We start from the raw sequence: 17,938 nt of genomic DNA, 5'->3' as shown, positions 1-17,938 counted from the left end.
TAGGAAGGTGTGCACAAAATATTTCTTTCAATATGTTGTGTCAAATCTTACCTTAGCTGCATACAAATTAGCCATAGTGAAATGTGTCACAGACAATCTGTCATCTACATCTAATGCAGCATTGGCAACAACAATAGCATCATTTAAATAACCAGACTGGTGCAGGAGATTGGCCAAACTGACTAGTGCTGTATCCTGCAGGAGACAATAAACAACTCTACAGAACAATTTCAAGCATCATTGAACAAGTATGATAATTAGAAATCATTGAATTCTTCCATCAACCTTTTACAATCCTACGTTTCTATATCACACTTAACATTAAGCATATGAAATCACTTGATGTTACAACACAATATGACACTTTGTTGAAACCTCAATAGGTGAATTTAGTTGATTTGGTGACATAGAAACTAAGAAAGTCTTTGAAAATTGTATTCATGTTTTGAATATATTTCATATATTGTAATGATTATACATAAAACAGTGTAGATAGACTGATGTTTTTGAAATTGTACCATACGAAGGTTATATAGAATGATAGTAAATTGTACCTAATAAGTATAAATTGGTATGTCTACTTTGACAAGTAATTAGAAGGGAGGATGGAACTCTTCAAGTAATGCTATTCACTAACCTTATATAGATGTGGTACATAGGTGAGAGCCATCCTGATACAATCTATTGCCTTCTCACTGTCTCCTTCTATTCTCCAGTACAGAGAGGCCAATGTGTATGCAATCCAAGAAGAAGAGTTCTGAGCAATGAAGAGCAAGATAAAATGTTAGATTGACATCTATCAGCAAGATGCTTTTCTGTTGAAAAATCTTTTATTCTATAAGTACAAAGAGCACCAAAATTCTCGCAAGTGTTAAAAACAACAACCTTGATATGCTTCAATCATTGAGGTTTATAGACCACCAGAGTTCATTAGGGCTGTTTCTTACCTGCGTCAAAGCATCAGCGATGCGGGTTCCAATAATACTGGATGGTTCTGATTCTCCACCCAGTGACTGTAAGACCTAACCAAAAAAATAATCATAAATGACATAATGAAGTAATACATTGTAGCCAGTGATGAGATACATGTGCAACTTTAGTAACTATTGAGGGATGAGATATACAAATTTCACTCTAAATTTTTCTCAACAACACAAAAGCCAACTACCAATGATAAAGATAAGCATCTTTAATCAATGCTATAAAGATTCAACACGGTTTGGTAACAGCAAGGTATTTCTTTTAAAGTCAAGACAAAGATGATACCACTCTTTATGCCTTTGCTATTCTTAGTAATACTTCTAGCAAACAAAAAATCTTCACTCAACACCTGAAACTAAATTTGGCTAATGATAGCTGTCTCTGCTTCCAAGACTTGAATACTAAATGAACACCAGATGTCACTTTCACAATCCTTTTTATATCAAAACAAAAACCTTGATAAGAAGATAATTGACATCCAAAAAATAAACACTCTTACATTTACATTACAGTTAATTTTAACTTTCTACTTCAAGGCACATTTCTTATTCCGTATGCTAGGATGAATTTGTACAAGTGCTCCTTCTTTCCTAGTGCCATTAGAGCATGGAATGTGTTGCCTGAATCAGCCAGGAAAACCAATGACTTAGCAGATTAAAAATTTGTAATTAACATGCACGGCTATATTAACACATACATGGATACAAATAGGAGACATAGTTATCTCCTCTTTTGTAGGAATGTCTGTATTATTATGTATTAATGTATTTCAAATACCTACTCATAATCAACCAAACTATTTTTCTGACCCTGATGATGATTACCTGAGTTAGAGCCAGTTCTGAGGCAGGTGTCTGATCTTCTCTGGTCTGGACACCTAAGAGATGATCCATTGCTCTTAGTGGTGAGACTTGTTCAGTACCACACCAGGGCTCCTTGGTTCCATGTTTAATGAGCGAGGAAAAGTCAATGTAATCTGCTAGACTGAAGAGAGCAAACAAAATTGGACTACAGAAATTGTCATGAGTTCAAATATGACTAACTCATATCTCAATCTGCAAACATTCTACTGCATTAGGGTGTTTTCTTTTTTTTAATTCAATGTCTACACTGTTATAAAACTGGAGAAAACAAAGCTAAGATAATGCTTGACCCAAGTAAGAACATTTTTTTTTTTTGCTATTTTGGAACAGTCTGCTAAAAAAAACATTTTCATTTAAAAATATCTAGTTGAGCAAAATTGTACCGAATTGTACACTAACTATATAGTTGGAAATGAGAACACTGATTCAGAAGAAAAAAAATAAGAACTAGTTTTACTTTAAATAAAATGAACACAAATAAAATAATTGGCTCTTTTCTCAGGCAACTTCATGTTCAGACCAAGATAAATATGTCAAAAATGCAATTACTATCTTTCAGTCCGAGGACATGGTCAAATGAGAACAATTTACACAGAGCCAATGTGTCAACTCTTACTTGATTTCTTTAGCTGTTGGACACAGCCATGTACTTGTAAACTCCTCAAAATTAATTTGCTCAAACCCAGTACAGTCCACAGTTGGCCAATCAAACTTAATCAGTTTACGTAGATGTACAGATGGATCTGAAGTTGAAAAAAAACATTAGTCTTGCTTATTGTTTAGATTGAAAAATGAACTTTTTAAAGAATGAAAGTAAACATTTTTAATAGGATAAAAGAATTTCAATAGCAACTATATCTGAACATACTGATATCTGATGGTTTGATGTGGAAGTTTTAAAAGTAAAAGATAAATCAATGACTCTGAACAAGGTGGACTTTAGAATATGAGCACGAACCATCACACTTTAAGCCTAGAACTTGCAATATTTAAAAAAAAAAAAAAAGACATTAAATGATGAAAAAACATATGTTTCAGATATTCCTTCAAAATAGAAGATTAATACATCCTAGCCCAAACCTCAAGGAAAGGGTGGCGGGGGATGGTGTGTGTGTGTGGGTGATAGTTTGAACCTGGGACCAATGAAACGACAGCCAGAGTGAATACCACATGATCAGGCAAAGTCCAAGTAAGAGACAGGTAACAATTCAAGTAAAATGTTAGGGAAAATACAAACCTTGATATTATTCAGTAACTTGTTTATAGGGAACATGGAAATAGTAGAGCATCAATAAACAAGATTACAAAAAGAGTTTGTGTTATCACACAAACTCAGAGGTGGCCCCCATCGGAATTGGATCCCTGTTGGATCCGCATATTCGCAATGTATATTTAAGAGGTGATTTTATTTTGATGGTCAAAAGTAATAATGTTTAAAAGATTCATTTGCTGTTGTAAAAAAATTTTGTTTTTTTTCTTTTTTTACATGTCTGGGAGGTTCCTTTTAGGTTAAAAATAATTAACGTCATGTTAATATTGAAAATAAACAAACTAAAAACTATTGGAAGTTTGATTAACCTTTAATTTCCTTTGCAATAGTTTTAAGTATCTATAATAGATTGTTCCTGATGTTTGTATATATAGTGAGAGAAAAAGAGAATTCTAGATAAATCTAATACCGTTAATTAAATTTTTGGGATGGTCTAGTATGAAAATTAGATGTACCATAGCCCTGAGGAGAGATTCTCATGCCATACTTTAGTGTTAGGAAGTTGTTTTCATTAAAAATCGGAACATAATATTAACGATAATTAGATTTTAGAACGTTTTAGCTAGAAAATTAAATGTAGTGTATGACAGAAGTGCGATTTTACATAAATTTTAGAATTTTTGTTTTTTAGAATTTAGAATGTTTTTCATAAAAATCCGGAACAACCGATATTGGTAAATGAGAAGAAGATTATTTGTTTTATTTTTTAGAAGAGGGATTTCAAACAGTTATTTGTGTTAGTAGATTTTTCATATAAAATTCTGAACAATTTAAGTAATGTAGATTGATTTCTTTTTCAAACCAAATCCGGAACATTCTTTACAGATTAAAAAAACAACTTCTGTTATGTTTCAGCAAGAAAATTCTTAGTAAAATAAGACTAAAAAGTGATTTTGAAATCGTTTCTAGTAAATTACTTTATTTTAAAATCCTGAACCACCTATTGTCAATATTTTTAAGAAAAAAAGTCATTTGACATAAATTTGTTTTAAGTTGAAAATACGGAACAATTTGATATTGATAATATCGATAATTGAACTATAGTGACTTATTGTCCAAGAATATAAGGGTAATGTAAGTCAATGATGCTATTTCAAGTAATCAACAATATCCGGAACCACTAATGAAATATAAGTCAGTAAACAGATTTTAATTTAGCATTTAAATGCTATTTACTTTAAAAAACCGAAACAACATATGACTCATCATGTGTTTTTACAACATTTAAGCATGGAATTTAAATGTAATATAAGTTTGAAAAGCAAACAAACATTCGTTGGCATTGATTTGATTTTTCACAAAAACATCCGGAGCAATCTATTATAGATACTTACAACTATTGCAATATTTCAGAAGGAACATTAAAGGTTAAATCAGATTTTCAATAGCCTTAAGTGTTATTGGTTTTTTTAAAAATCTAAACGTGATGAACAGACACACCAACAGACAAAATGCACAAAAATAAGTGTCTTTCACTCTGATAGGGGCACTAAACAAAAAATAAATAAAATCTGATTATTTAAAAAATTTTGAGGGGACTGATTAGTACCATGTCCTGTCGCTGCTTTGTCACGCTACTGTACGAATGTTGCTGCATAAAAAGTCTATTTAAAAAAATGTGCGTGATATTTACATTATAAAGTGCATTCTTAGCCTTTATAAGCAAACATAAGTGTTTTCTTTTAATTTTAGAAGCTAGTTGACAAGAAAAAACACCTTTAACTAATATTTATATTTGTTGTACATTTTAGAAATATATTTGACTTAGTGATACTGAAAATACACACAAAATTGTCTTTCTTTGTTAACATATTATAACATTACCTACCTTATAATTATGTAATTGTTTTAGAATTGGGTTTATGTGGAAGACAAAGTTCACCCTTTTCTTGTAGCCCATGATCAAGGAAACTGTAATGTTGCTAATATAATAAAGAAGATAATCTTAAGTAAAATAAACATGTATTGAAATGGCAAATTTGAATACCACATCACCTGGTAGGTCTATATCCTCTGTGTACTTGGATCTCAGTGCTTCATCCTTACTTCGACTTGAGCTGGACAGAAAAGGAGGTGCCTCCACCTCATCAGGCTTCTGCGTTGTGGAGAGAGAGGCTTTGACCTCACTAGATCTAGGCCTCATAGGTGGTGGGGCCTCCACCTCTGCATTTGTTTTCACAGTGGATGGTGGCCCCATAACATCTTGTGGGGCTGATTCCACCTCTTTGGACTGCTTCGGTGATAAGTTTTCACTCATTTCTTTGCCCAGAGACAACAGCGAGTCAAGAGATATTTTCTCCAGAAGGAATCCTTTGCTCACCCCTTCCACAGTGACAAGTTTCCATCCGTTTGGTACAAAGCGTTCACCGTCCACACCATGAAACTTCTGCTGAGAAAGAAACGACATCTCCTCCAGTGTGATCAAATCTGAGCTGACCTCTTCTATCTATTCACACAAACAAACAAACAAAAAATAGATTACTATACCATGCATAAAACAAACTAACTAAAGATTTTATTAAACTGAATATAACGTTTAAAAAAAAAACAATAAAAACTTTTCTTCATTATTCATGCCTTCAGTAAGCAATAAAAAGGTAAATAATGAAATGTTTACTGCTAAGGACATTATATCTGTAGGTTAAAACAAATATGCTGCATTTAAGTTAACTACTTTTAAACAACAGAAATAATCAGAATGCCAAGAAGACAATACAATACAATGATTGAGAGCAAAGTCATGCTGTAGCCAAACAATCAAACCAAATAAAACTAAAAGGTCTTCAAACCAATGCTATGTAACAGCATAAATAACTGAGCCTTTTCCAAAATTAAATAATTAGGAATGAAATGAGGGAAATGGGAAAACAGTGATATGTCCACAGCCCAATAGGATGTTAAAAAGAATGTTAGCTAACTACTTACAATTCTTTGTACAAAAAATATTACTTGTACTATTGACTCAAACAAAAAAAAAACAACTCATTTCATAACTGAAAACATTTTCAGGGCATTGCATTCTAACATTGCTTCTATATCAACCTCAGTTAGCTTCCAGATGTTATGAAAAGAACATGAGCATATCAATATAGTGAGACAGTGAATATACATATTATACTTAACCAGAGTTGACTAGATATATGCTACTGACAAAGGATTGACTGAAAGAAGCAATACATTACAACTGCAGCTTTATAAGTTTAGCCTTTCAAAGTCAAGTGTCATATGCACAGTGGAACAGTCACTTAATTTAATTAGAATTGTTGGGCTTTCAAACAGTTCATGTCTTTTTTTTTCTCTACCATACTGATTCAGTCTGCAAATAGTAATACGATTTTGGCCTCTAAATAATTCTTATCAACTCACAATAGCATCAAATATTTACATGATTAAAAAAGTGAAAGTGCTTCTTTTTTTTATATTTATCCTGTATACTAACAAACTATAAAAGACCTTAATTAAACCGTTTAACTTATACAAAAAATTAAGAGAAAGATAAAAGGAGGGGGGGGGGGGTATTGAGATGTTGATTCTTCTGGTAAACTAATCTTTAAAAAAGAAACTGCTGACTAATTATTCTCACTTTTATATAAGTTATAATGCTTAGTCTTTTTTCCTTCAATGAAACCATTATTTTATTGCGATTTGTATTTTCAAAGAAACAAATATAAAATATTTGTTGCTCGTATATCTTTCTTTTCATTTTACTCTCAAGTCTTAATTAAAAAACAAAACAAAGAAATAAGAAATAAAATAAAATAAGAAAGGATTACTAATAATACAGCATTTAGTATCAGCACTTGAATGATGCTTAACTTCTTACTTTAACAATGCAACTAAACAACAAAGCAGTCAACTAAATAAAAAAAAAGACTTTAAGTCCAAGGTGAACATTACATGAACACTGAAAAATATAAATAAGGTTAAAAGAGTTGTTTTTTTTTTCAGCACAATGTTTGTAACCAAGGCAAAGGTTCTAAACCTCTTTTAAACGTTACGTTACTCCTAATTTTTTTTTACATTTTTCATTTTCCCATATGATAAAAGAAGTGTAATTTAAAAACAAATATGAATTTGATATGACAATACTTCCAGTTATTGGGTATTGAATCTGCACCATATACTGAAATAGCACTGCTTCTCTTGGTTAAGAACCCTTGAGTTTTGAACATGCAAAAACAATAGAATATTAGAATGTAACAGAACAAATAATAATCATGCATCTTTTTGTGATTGGTAACATAAACAACAACAACACTGAAAGCCCAAAGTGTTAATCAAACAAAGTCCAGATGAGCAGCAGAAATTAAAATGAGAGTCTGAGCCAAACACGCAAAAAGAAAAACATCCAACCAATAAGAAACTTACGTGGTGACTCCTCTTTCAGCAAGCCCCTGGTACAACTTCAAGACATACAAGTGCTCAAATCTTTATTTGAATATCCAATTACATTCCACCGATTGCAATACATTTGTGAAGTCATAGAGAATCTCTAGACTTTTTATTATGTATATGCATCTAAATTAAGACACTTTATAGACCTAAACAACCTCTTCATTAAACAGAGTTAAAAAGAAATGTAAAAAAAAGCTTGAAGCTCTTAAAAAATAAGAAACCTGCCATTTTATTCAGAAATGATTATATGTCTTTAGTTACTAAAACCTGTTTTAAGTATTTAACATTTTTGGAAATTGCTTTCTATGGTGCGTTAGTTTCTAAAGTAACTACTACGATTTGTCTATATAATCATTTTAACCAGAAATTAATGGAGAAAGTTTGTTAGCCTGATGTAGATGTGTTCCATGGTGCGCTAGTTTCTTAAGTAACTACTAATATTTGTCTATGTAATCATTTTAACCAGAAATTAATGGAGAAAGTTTGTTAGCGTGGGTTAGGTGTTCTACTTCAGCTTGGGTCTAGTCACAAGAACAAATAGAAATGTACATGTATAAAACACTGCTTCATTGATAGAGTCATGAATAAAGTCATAGTTTCAGAACCTAAACACTTTCAAAGTAAAGTATTTTTATTTCTACACTAAAAAATTAATGGATTTCTTAAATAAGAATGCCTAGTTATTATAGAAGAACCATACATCTACGATAGGCTGACTTTATAAAGACTCTCTGTGTGAGCTCAAACAGTTCCTCCATATTATGAGCACTACATAGGAATCAATCAAGAAATCCCTGATTACATTTTTTCTAAATTCTAAGGTAAAAAAAACTGAAGTCACGGGGCAAGGTGATCCACTCAGAACTCAACATAATGGTACCGAGATTTCTGAATAAACATTGGAATCAAAAAGTCAACAAGAAAAAAACTCAAACTACCAAGGAAAAAAAAAAAGAGCTTTGATATGGTAGTCAAGAACCTGGGTGGTAATTTTTTCTATTGGCACTGGTATTACATAGGATTTTGCTGAAAAAAAGTGTCAATCACATAGAGCAAGAAATTTATTTGCAGTTTCATAGATCTGCCAACCAAATTGATACAGTTGTTTAAAAAAAAAACAACAGAAGGACTTGCTGCTAAGCATAATGTATTGAAAATAAATTTTTAAAAGACATTTGAGCAGGACATAAATAACAGCAATCAACATATCAAATCCAATATCATTGAAAAACACATTAATTAATAATAAAAACCCAATTAAATCTGAAAAAACTGATTTTTATTTAAATTTTTTTTAAAAGAAAAGAAAGGGAAAAAGCATCAATGCCTTCATATTAACTTCAATATATTCAAACAACTTGACCTTTTAACAAGACTAACAAAAAATGAGTATTTCAACTTGGAAATAGGCTATCAACTTTTTTAAACAGATCAATGTTTAGCAACATAGAACTCAGAACCGCAAAATCACACACACTTATTATGCAAATGAACATTGCATTTCTCTGTTCAACAAGAACTTTAAAATAAATTAAAAAGCTGTAAAAAGATTAAAATAGCCACAAAGTCTCTTCAAATAAAACAGAACTCTTTCTTTCTAAAGTTTAAAATGTAAGCTTTGAATAGGAATTTAAAGCTTAAAAAATAAACAGCAAATAAAAAAATCAAGAAAATTTAAACGGTGACTTATTAAAAAAACAACACCACATTCAAAAGAAAACAAATATTAGTTTTTACAGTCATATGGCAACTGAAATAAAACTGTGGAGATTGAGTTACTTGTAATACAAAATGGCTTAACATTCTGGAATGTTGTTTTTGTTTGTCTTTGAGTTCCTTGGAAGGAAAGCCTTAGACATACATACAGAAATGTAACATTTTAAAAAATACCACTATCTGTCATGTTTTTTAAATGTTGGAACTCAACAGAAATAAATCAATCACAGAAATCATTTTAAAATCTGGCAATGTCTGACTGGCTAATAAAAGGCCTGACTATTTGGCATCGATATATCTGCAACAAGAAAAAATAAGTATACCCAAGTATCTATATGTAGGTATAGATCTACTATAAATTGCCAAGTAAAAAACTAACATAGTTTAAGTGCAGAAGCAGAAAGAATAAATAAGAAAAGGTTAGCAGTTGTTACATTTTGTTGCCAACTTTTAATACAAAAAAAAAAAAAAAAGAAAAAAAAAGTTAACAAAAATATGTGTCACTAATAAAAATATTTGTCTAAACATTAAATAAAAAGCAATATCAGCACCCTAGGCAGATATATAAATGTTTTAAAATGTGACCACTCTTTTGTTAATTAGTTATAAAACTCAAGTGATCATTACAAGAATTATTCTTTAAACCTTTCAAAAATGAGAGTTGAAAAAAATTACACTTATTTAACAAACAAGCCAAACTTCCACACTTGCAATGCATTTTTTAAATAGATTTGATTTGAAGAATGAAATGCATAATATTATGTGATAATTCAATGATAAAATAAATTTTAACAAGTTCAGTATAGCCAGACCATGTTGAAATGAAATTATTTTGGGGCAATTCTTGTTCAAACAATCTGAAACCAGTTGAATCTCAAAAAAGAACAAAGCAAAATGGCTTCTAAAAAAATAGCAGAAATGGGACTTTGTGTCAGAAAGGGAGATTACTACATTCTAAATGAAACTGCAGAAAGTTGATGGTTATTTTTGCTTTCAGTTAGGCACACTTACATAGGTTCTAAACTCTTCTCTACTACAGCCAGCAGACTTGGTGCCATCATTGAAAATAACACAGTCCTCAGCATCAATCTGCATCTCAGACGGTGACACCTGTCCAGAGAATCAGACATACAAATTAAAATATACTCAATGGCAAGGCAATGTTGTTGTTTTTTTACTTGTTAGAACAAGTGGTAGGGGAAAGTATAGTGCGAGGCTCTGCTGTAGAGTAGCAATCTATGTGACCAAACACAAAATTTGCTATATGAGAATCTTACAAAGATGAGCCATCAAACCCTTTTTTTAATCCATTACTCTTCTCTTTGGTCTAGTCTTTCAATCTTTTATCCGGCTTGTACTGTCTCTTGAATAAATGTTTATGAAGGACATTAACATAATATTTAGGCTTATAGTTGAGCCTTCAAAAAATGCCTACTTAATCATCAAATTATTACAATTCTTACACTTCGATCATTAGCAGATTTATCTATGCAACATTTATGATTTCACCAATTGTTTATATATAAAATAACCCAAGGCTGTCAAATACAAGTAGAACAATAATTAGCAGCTTTCACTCTCTGGGCACATGTTATATTTTAATTGGGAACTTTGTATATAAAGTCAATAACTAGCCTTTTACTTATGAGAATTAGAATCCAAAATATTTAAATTAAAAGCCCCACAAGAACAATCACATGTATATCCTATGGCTTTAAAAAATAAGTTTTTTTTTGAGAATCTTTTGCCCCAGAGTTAATGTGAAATGTCAAGACAAAATTGTATAATGTTCTATTAAGATATTGCATTTGTCTAAATTCTATTTGTACAAAACACATTTATAGGGACTCTAAAATTAACATTCATTGGATAAAATAACCTATAATATTAAATTAAAATTGTAAACTGGGTTGAATAGGGAATTAATGGGAAGACTGAAAGAGGTGACAAAAATGCAGGTCAGATGAAGTAGTGGGAAAATCAAGTATTAAAAAAGAAATGATTACTGTTTTTATACCCGGTATAACATACCTGTAAAAAGATCAGCTGATGTTTCAAAACTCCTTCAACATATTCCAGCTTGGTGTGAGGTCTCTGGTTACCCTAAAATAATTTAATAGTTTGAAAATCAGAAGAGAACAAAATACATGCAATTTACACAATTTTCCTTGTGACCAAGTTCCTTCTAAGTTTTATCATCTGCTATGAAACAATTATAACTCTTGTCATGGGAAACCAAACAGCAAATGCTATTATAATGAAAAGCTACATTTTAACAATTTTTTTTAATACACATTAAAAATTACAGTTTATTTTCAATATTTTAATCATTTTTTTTTTAAAAGAATATTGGTAATTAAATACACACAATAAGAAAATATTTCTCGTTTGCATATTTAAATGTTAATAATTGAAACAAAAAACAACAAACAAACAAACAACAAAAAACAAGCATTCAAATGTGAAGTAAATTCATTTTGACAGTGAGGCTGTCCAAGTTTCCGTGAGAACTGAAGGTTATGAAACTACTGGGCTACAAGACAAAACTACTGGGACAAAATAATCTCAGTGCAGCTAGAATAGTCATTAATTTTTGAGGATGCAATTAATGTTCATTATTTTTGAGGATGCAATCAATATTCATTATTTTTGAGGATGCAAAACCTTAAAAAAAAAAACAATACCAAATTAGAATTGTAGCTTTCAGTTCATTGAACTTAATCATAAACAAAATTACTTGTGCTTCAATGTGTACTACTTGTCTTATAATGTGTATTACTTGTGCTTCAATGTGTACTACTTGTCTTATAATGTGTATTACTTGTGCTTCAATGTGTACTACTTGTCTTATAATGTGTATTACTTGTGCTTCAATGTGTACTACTTGTCTTATAATGTGTATTACTTGTGCTTCAATGTGTACTACTTGTCTTATAATGTGTATTACTTGTGCTTCAATGTGTACTACTTGTCTTATAATGTGTATTACTTGTGCTTCAATGTGTACTACTTGTCTTATAATGTGTATTACTTGTGCTTCAATGTGTATTATCTGTCCTACAATGTGTACACTCAATGGTTAAGATGTTGGGTTGCACAAGATTGCTATGTATTAGAAACTGTTAAAAACCTAATCAATTTTCTTATGTCTAGTATTAAGTAATTTTAGGCTGGTACAATTCTACATTAATTAATAATCACTTCACTATGAACAGTACAATATTTAAAACAAATGGAACAATCAGACCAACAAAACTGAACTGCACACTTCTTTTTTTCATAATGGAGTAAGTTTTTTAAATGATAGATGTTCATTTTTATAAATTTAAAGGGATTTCTACATTTAATTTTTGACAGATCAACATCTTAAAAATAAAAATAACAACACAGATAAATAAGCTTATTAATAACAAATCTAAAAGAAAAACAATTTATGATTCACATCACATCTAGCTGTTGTTTCCGAGCTCAGTTTAAGCCCAGGGCATGGAAAATAAATAGACAAGCAATACACTCAAATTTGAATGTACTGAATGCAATTAAGAAGCAATGTTAAAAACAAGATGTGACATGCTATGTAATGTAAATCTAGTAGTTTAAATTCTAAGGAATATATAAAGCCAGGACATTGAAATTTAAATCTTTTTTTAAGGACATATATTAATCTTTCTAATAAAAGTAAATGATTCTATCACCTTTTAAATTAAGTGCTGATTAAATTAAGCAATTCAATGGATATTTACTATTGCTTAATAAAAACCAAAAAAAAAATCATCCAAATATGCAAATCAGATATTTTCAGGTACCTTACATACTAATTTTTCTGGTATGACCATTTAATTTTGATCAATGAAATCATTCTTTTTGTATTCAATATATTGTGTCCATGCATGATGCTGATAGATAGATAAACTGCATGTTAAGTAAAAATTTGCTCTTCTGGTTGAATTGAAAGTGATCAGTTTCTATTTCTTTAAAAAAAAACAAAACATAAGAGCATCCAACTAAAAGGTTAACTACATGTCTGCTAAATAACTGGTGACACAAGGGGAACTCCATATGATGCAAAGATAACAACAAAGGGGAGACTACACCTACTGGCTACATGATTAATTGCACAACAATATTAGGTTAGGTTCAGTATTGTGTGCAGTGAAGTTGCAATGAAAACCATATGGATGTACTGGAAATGAACATTACAGACATTGCTACAAAGGTTATCTCTCATATCCTAACAGTCATTGTAAAATATCAAAGTTTTGACAGATTCAAAATTTTAAAACCTTCTTAGTTAAACAAAACTGTATTTGGTCAAATTGAATTTTTTTTTAAATTGCCAACAACCAATGGAACTCTTCTTATTGTGAGAACTTGAAATGAACTTTATATATATCTTATTAATTGACAGTAAATTATTGTCAATAACACGTTCTGAAGTTTTCAATGACTACTCTTATGAATAGTTATATTCTGATATTTAAAATGATAATTCAAAACTTTATTTCAATTTATGTGTAAGGCAGTGTTTCTCAAACTTATACTGGTGGGGCCATGTAAATGAAAATAATAAATTTCTCGCACCCATTAGCCAGTTAGGGACCTGCAGGAGCACTGTAGGCTCCCAAAGTGAGGTCCAGGATGGTTTCAAGAATGTAATAAAAAAGAAAAGAAACTTAAAGACAGATAATTATTACACAATTTTCATGTTTTATTTTGCATAAATATTTACTCTATGTTTGATATTTTATTTATTTATTTTCAAAAATAGTGTTTACTCTCCATTCAGCCAGGAGGAGGAGCATACAGCTTTAACCAGACTTCAGAAATTCATGTTCCTGGCATCTATAAGACTTATTTCTCTCAGTGTCAAGAGTGCATGTTTGAAGAAAAAGGGTTGCAATCAGAATGTACAATTCATCCTAGTAAAAAAAAGTCACAGGTCAAAGTCTACTATAGGAGGCAGCATTGCAAAATACTATTTGCACGGGACATTCCACGCACATATATAGAGAATGTACATCTGTAACAGATGTGATCTTCATAAGATTATCTTCACGTTAAGTAAGATGTCTTGCTGCTTTCAGTTACACAAAAGTTGTCAACATAACGATGTACAAGTCAAAAGAATTTTGACAATTCTGACACAAGTTTCCCTTTCAAACCTTGTGATCTATAAAGAAGATGATTTTAAGGTCATCAGTTTCTTTGGCCAATGAGAAGAGTATCACGTGGCCAGCACAATGACCAACAGCTTTTTCTTTCCCAAACTTAAGTCAGGTACCCGTTAGAGTTGAGTGGACTCAGGGGCGCCCTAAAAATCCCAAGATTCAAAATTCCAGTCTTTGCCGAGATTCAAATACAGGACCCCAGATTTGTATGCCAAGCGCTTAACCACTCAGCCACTGAGGCAAGAAAGTAAACAAGAATCATGTTAGCACAGACATTTGTAAATGCTTTTAATTCCATATTGTTGAAGAGACCTTTTAAAAGGTCCTTATTAGCAATGATGTCTCTTACTTAAATAATTTATTTTTAAACTTTTGGGAATAATGTCATTTTTACTTGACTAATATTTAGACATGCATTGATAACCACAATTGAAATACACATTTTTTTTTTGGCCCCTTAAAAATTAATTGAAATGAGCGTCTTACCCCCAGCTGGACAGTTTGAAAAATGCTGGTGTAAGGTTATGGTGAAGACACACAGACATGACCTCTAAAATGCTATTTAGCTGGTCTCATGTGCGTGCAGTAATTAATTAAATTAGTTAAATGATAAAACAGAAACCAAATCTCCTAAACGACATGTAGACATATAAGGTATGGATACAACTACTAAAATAAATAACAACCTACAATGGATGCAGCAATCCCAAACTAAAAAAAAAGAATATCAAAAGAGAACAAAATTCAATGAAAACATCGTACCGGACACTGGGCAGCGTGGTAAGCAACTGGTCGCACAAACAGTTTTGGCGGTGTGATAACATGAGCTATAAGACCAGAGTGTGTAGTCATGGGGAGGAGGCACTGTGTGGAGGAGAGGCAGGACACCAAACAAAAAAAGATTGAGAGCACCTTACAGCTAAGTGATGGACAAATTTGGGACTATTGTGCAATCATATTATTTACATCATTTGTATTCAGTTAAATTTTGACATCTCAAGGCTGGGGCTTCAATAATCACCAAGCCCATGTCATGTAGATGTACCATATTCATGTCAATTCAAATTATCAATATTCAAATCCATGTAGATACACACTATCTCTCTTTATGTCAATTTTGTTGTACAATATACATATTTGTCAATTGAGATGTACTATATACTATAATGTTAATTTAGATATAGCTTATTACTATTACTATCAAGTCTTGCAGGACACAGGATAACTAAAATGCTATTTCTTCTACTTTTTTAAATTTTTTAAACTGTGACACCTCCAATGTTAAATCTCCTTTCACTTTCTAGTCTGCCTTTGTAATCAATGTGTATACCTCAAATCTCTCAAGGCTGAGAACCACCATTTCATCCTTATCAATGTCTATAGCTCAGCAAAGGTAAATACATCTCACCATTGTCCTACTATCTTTATGCTTTTGAGGGTGAGACTGAAGTGTTACTACATTCCAAGATGACCAGCATGTCTTGTCAATTTAAACACTTTCAAGTTGAATATAAAACACCAAAAAGTTAAATTGGGGCACAGGTAGACTAAAAAAATCCCCATTAGAAAAACCAAGGTGTACTGATGAATCAGAAACAGTAAGATGTTATATGTTCTCATCTCATAAAATATGTTAAAATAAGTTGATGTAATACCAAAAAATCTCGAAAATTAAAATTTCTATTACATCTTATAATTATAAAACTGCTACTCAGTTCATTTTGACATTATTTATCAGAACTGAGGCAATATTATTGTTTTCAACATTTGTGTTGTTAAGGGCACTTTTCCCATGTGCTGAGAGGAGGATAGCAAAACATGAAGTTTTGGGGAAAATTTTATATTGTAACTATTGAATAAATTTACTTGAATTATGCTTTGTTTTGATACTGGAACAATGTGATTTAAGTCAAGTGACTTTATATGACCACAGCCTAAATTTACACAAGTACAAAGTGTTTTTGTTCTTCAATAAGTCAATATCAATTGTATGAATTCCTTCTCTGAGCTAATATAATATTTCAACAAGGGTTGTGAAATTGATATCTTATTTTTTAATCTAGTGACTGAATATGGTCTATAAATTCCTGTTTCATATTAGCTTCTTTCCACTTTGATTTAGCAAGGTTTGAAAAAAAAAGTCTGAATATTGCTGACAGTTTTTTTTTGTTAATTGTTTATTGATTAAAACCAAATTCACAGATTTAGATCTAAGATAAAACAAGGCAAGAATAAAAATGTTTCTACTCCAGATTCTTTAGCTTAGAATGTAGACCTTGATGAACATAGATATAAATCTAAACTATGACAACCTGTCCAGTTAGAAAAGATATTAATGTGAGAGTCAAAAAGACAAAACATACAGAATTGTTATATATTTTGAGCTTTGGCTAATTCAGAGATGCCTAAAGGGATGAGATAGGGGTCTTTCTGAAACCCCAGTTAAAAACCTTAAGGCCATTGGTGTGGTCTTTTCAAAAGCTAGATAATAACTTCTGTTTTACTGGTTTATTAGAATCAGATTATTCTAAATGGTTTTAAAACCAATTTTAAAAAAATTATATTTTATTCTTTTTATTAATTTACTATTCTACTTACTTGAATACAGTATATTTTAAAATACTTTATTAACTTTTAAAACCTGTTAGACATAACATACAGTTTGGTTGACTAAATCTAAAAGCTATGTCTTCTTATCTTCGGAAAAGATGTGTAAGCAAGTTTATATATTATTAAAATTAAGAGAAATTTTATTTAACAAAAATCATTGTTAGTTTAAAACAAAACTAATTTGATCAAAGCTGACCTGCACTCTTAGATGACTGCATTCATCCCCTTCACAAAGACCTTTCTTCTCATAATACTGGCTGACTTCATCAAGTTTGCTGGTAAAGTCGGTAGAAACTAAAGAGCAGAAAAAAAAAATCAAAATAAAGAGAAAAGGAAAAAAATCAAAATATCCACCATCACAAAATTCCCTTGAGTAAATTTTACAGTTCTTATGTAGTAGATTCTTATATTAGGCACACCATATTCTGGAACTAGGTCAAATTTTTATTTTATTTTTTTATTTGGTGATGGTTTAACTTACAAAAAAACTGAAAGCAGATTCTTATTCTGCAACTAAAGGACTATAAAAATAGCTCAGTTTCTTTGAATTACCACTCATAGTCAAGATTTTATTTTAAAATAAATCAGGTCACTTCATGCTCCTATAATAAACGCAGTTTTTGTGCTTTCTCCTTTAGCGCACATCGAGCACCATTAAGAAACACCACTATATTATTGCTAATAAATGATATCTGTTAATTAAAAATTATTTAGATTGTATTAAAAGAAGTAGATTCACTTCTCCAATATGTATTTATAGTATATTGCCTCTCTCTCTCTCTCACTCTCTCTCTATATATATATAATATATATATATACATATATTTATATATATATATATAAAATATATATATATATATATATATAGGCCTATATATTACATATATATATATCATTTATAGTTTATTTATTTATATATGCCTACCTATATAATC

At 30.7% G+C, this 17,938-nt stretch overlaps 1 protein-coding gene across 3 annotated transcripts in view; it reads right to left on the bottom strand.

Moving 5' to 3' along the window:
* LOC106057965 (tetratricopeptide repeat protein 17-like) overlaps window positions 1-17,938 on the bottom strand; it is a 54,160-nt gene that overhangs the window by 1,016 nt on the left and 35,206 nt on the right. For 2 of the 3 annotated variants that reach the window (XM_056044072.1, XM_056044074.1), the window contains 10 exons: window positions 17,200-17,297; window positions 15,156-15,257; window positions 11,257-11,328; window positions 10,237-10,335; window positions 5,110-5,560; window positions 2,461-2,587; window positions 1,806-1,965; window positions 948-1,022; window positions 638-757; window positions 52-195 (listed from right to left, as the gene is read on the bottom strand). In XM_056044072.1, the coding sequence (XP_055900047.1) occupies window positions 52-195; window positions 638-757; window positions 948-1,022; window positions 1,806-1,965; window positions 2,461-2,587; window positions 5,110-5,560; window positions 10,237-10,335; window positions 11,257-11,328; window positions 15,156-15,257; window positions 17,200-17,297 (1,448 nt within the window). The remainder of the gene's footprint in view (window positions 1-51; window positions 196-637; window positions 758-947; window positions 1,023-1,805; window positions 1,966-2,460; window positions 2,588-5,109; window positions 5,561-10,236; window positions 10,336-11,256; window positions 11,329-15,155; window positions 15,258-17,199; window positions 17,298-17,938) is intronic. The other variant, XM_056044075.1, reaches the window with a different exon arrangement.

This window comes from Biomphalaria glabrata, chromosome 10 (assembly GCF_947242115.1).
Source record: "Biomphalaria glabrata chromosome 10, xgBioGlab47.1, whole genome shotgun sequence".
Classification (NCBI taxonomy): domain Eukaryota; kingdom Metazoa; phylum Mollusca; class Gastropoda; family Planorbidae; genus Biomphalaria; species Biomphalaria glabrata.
The sequence above is the reverse complement of the archived record's forward strand: the minus strand, read 5'-3'. Positions and strand labels throughout refer to the sequence as shown.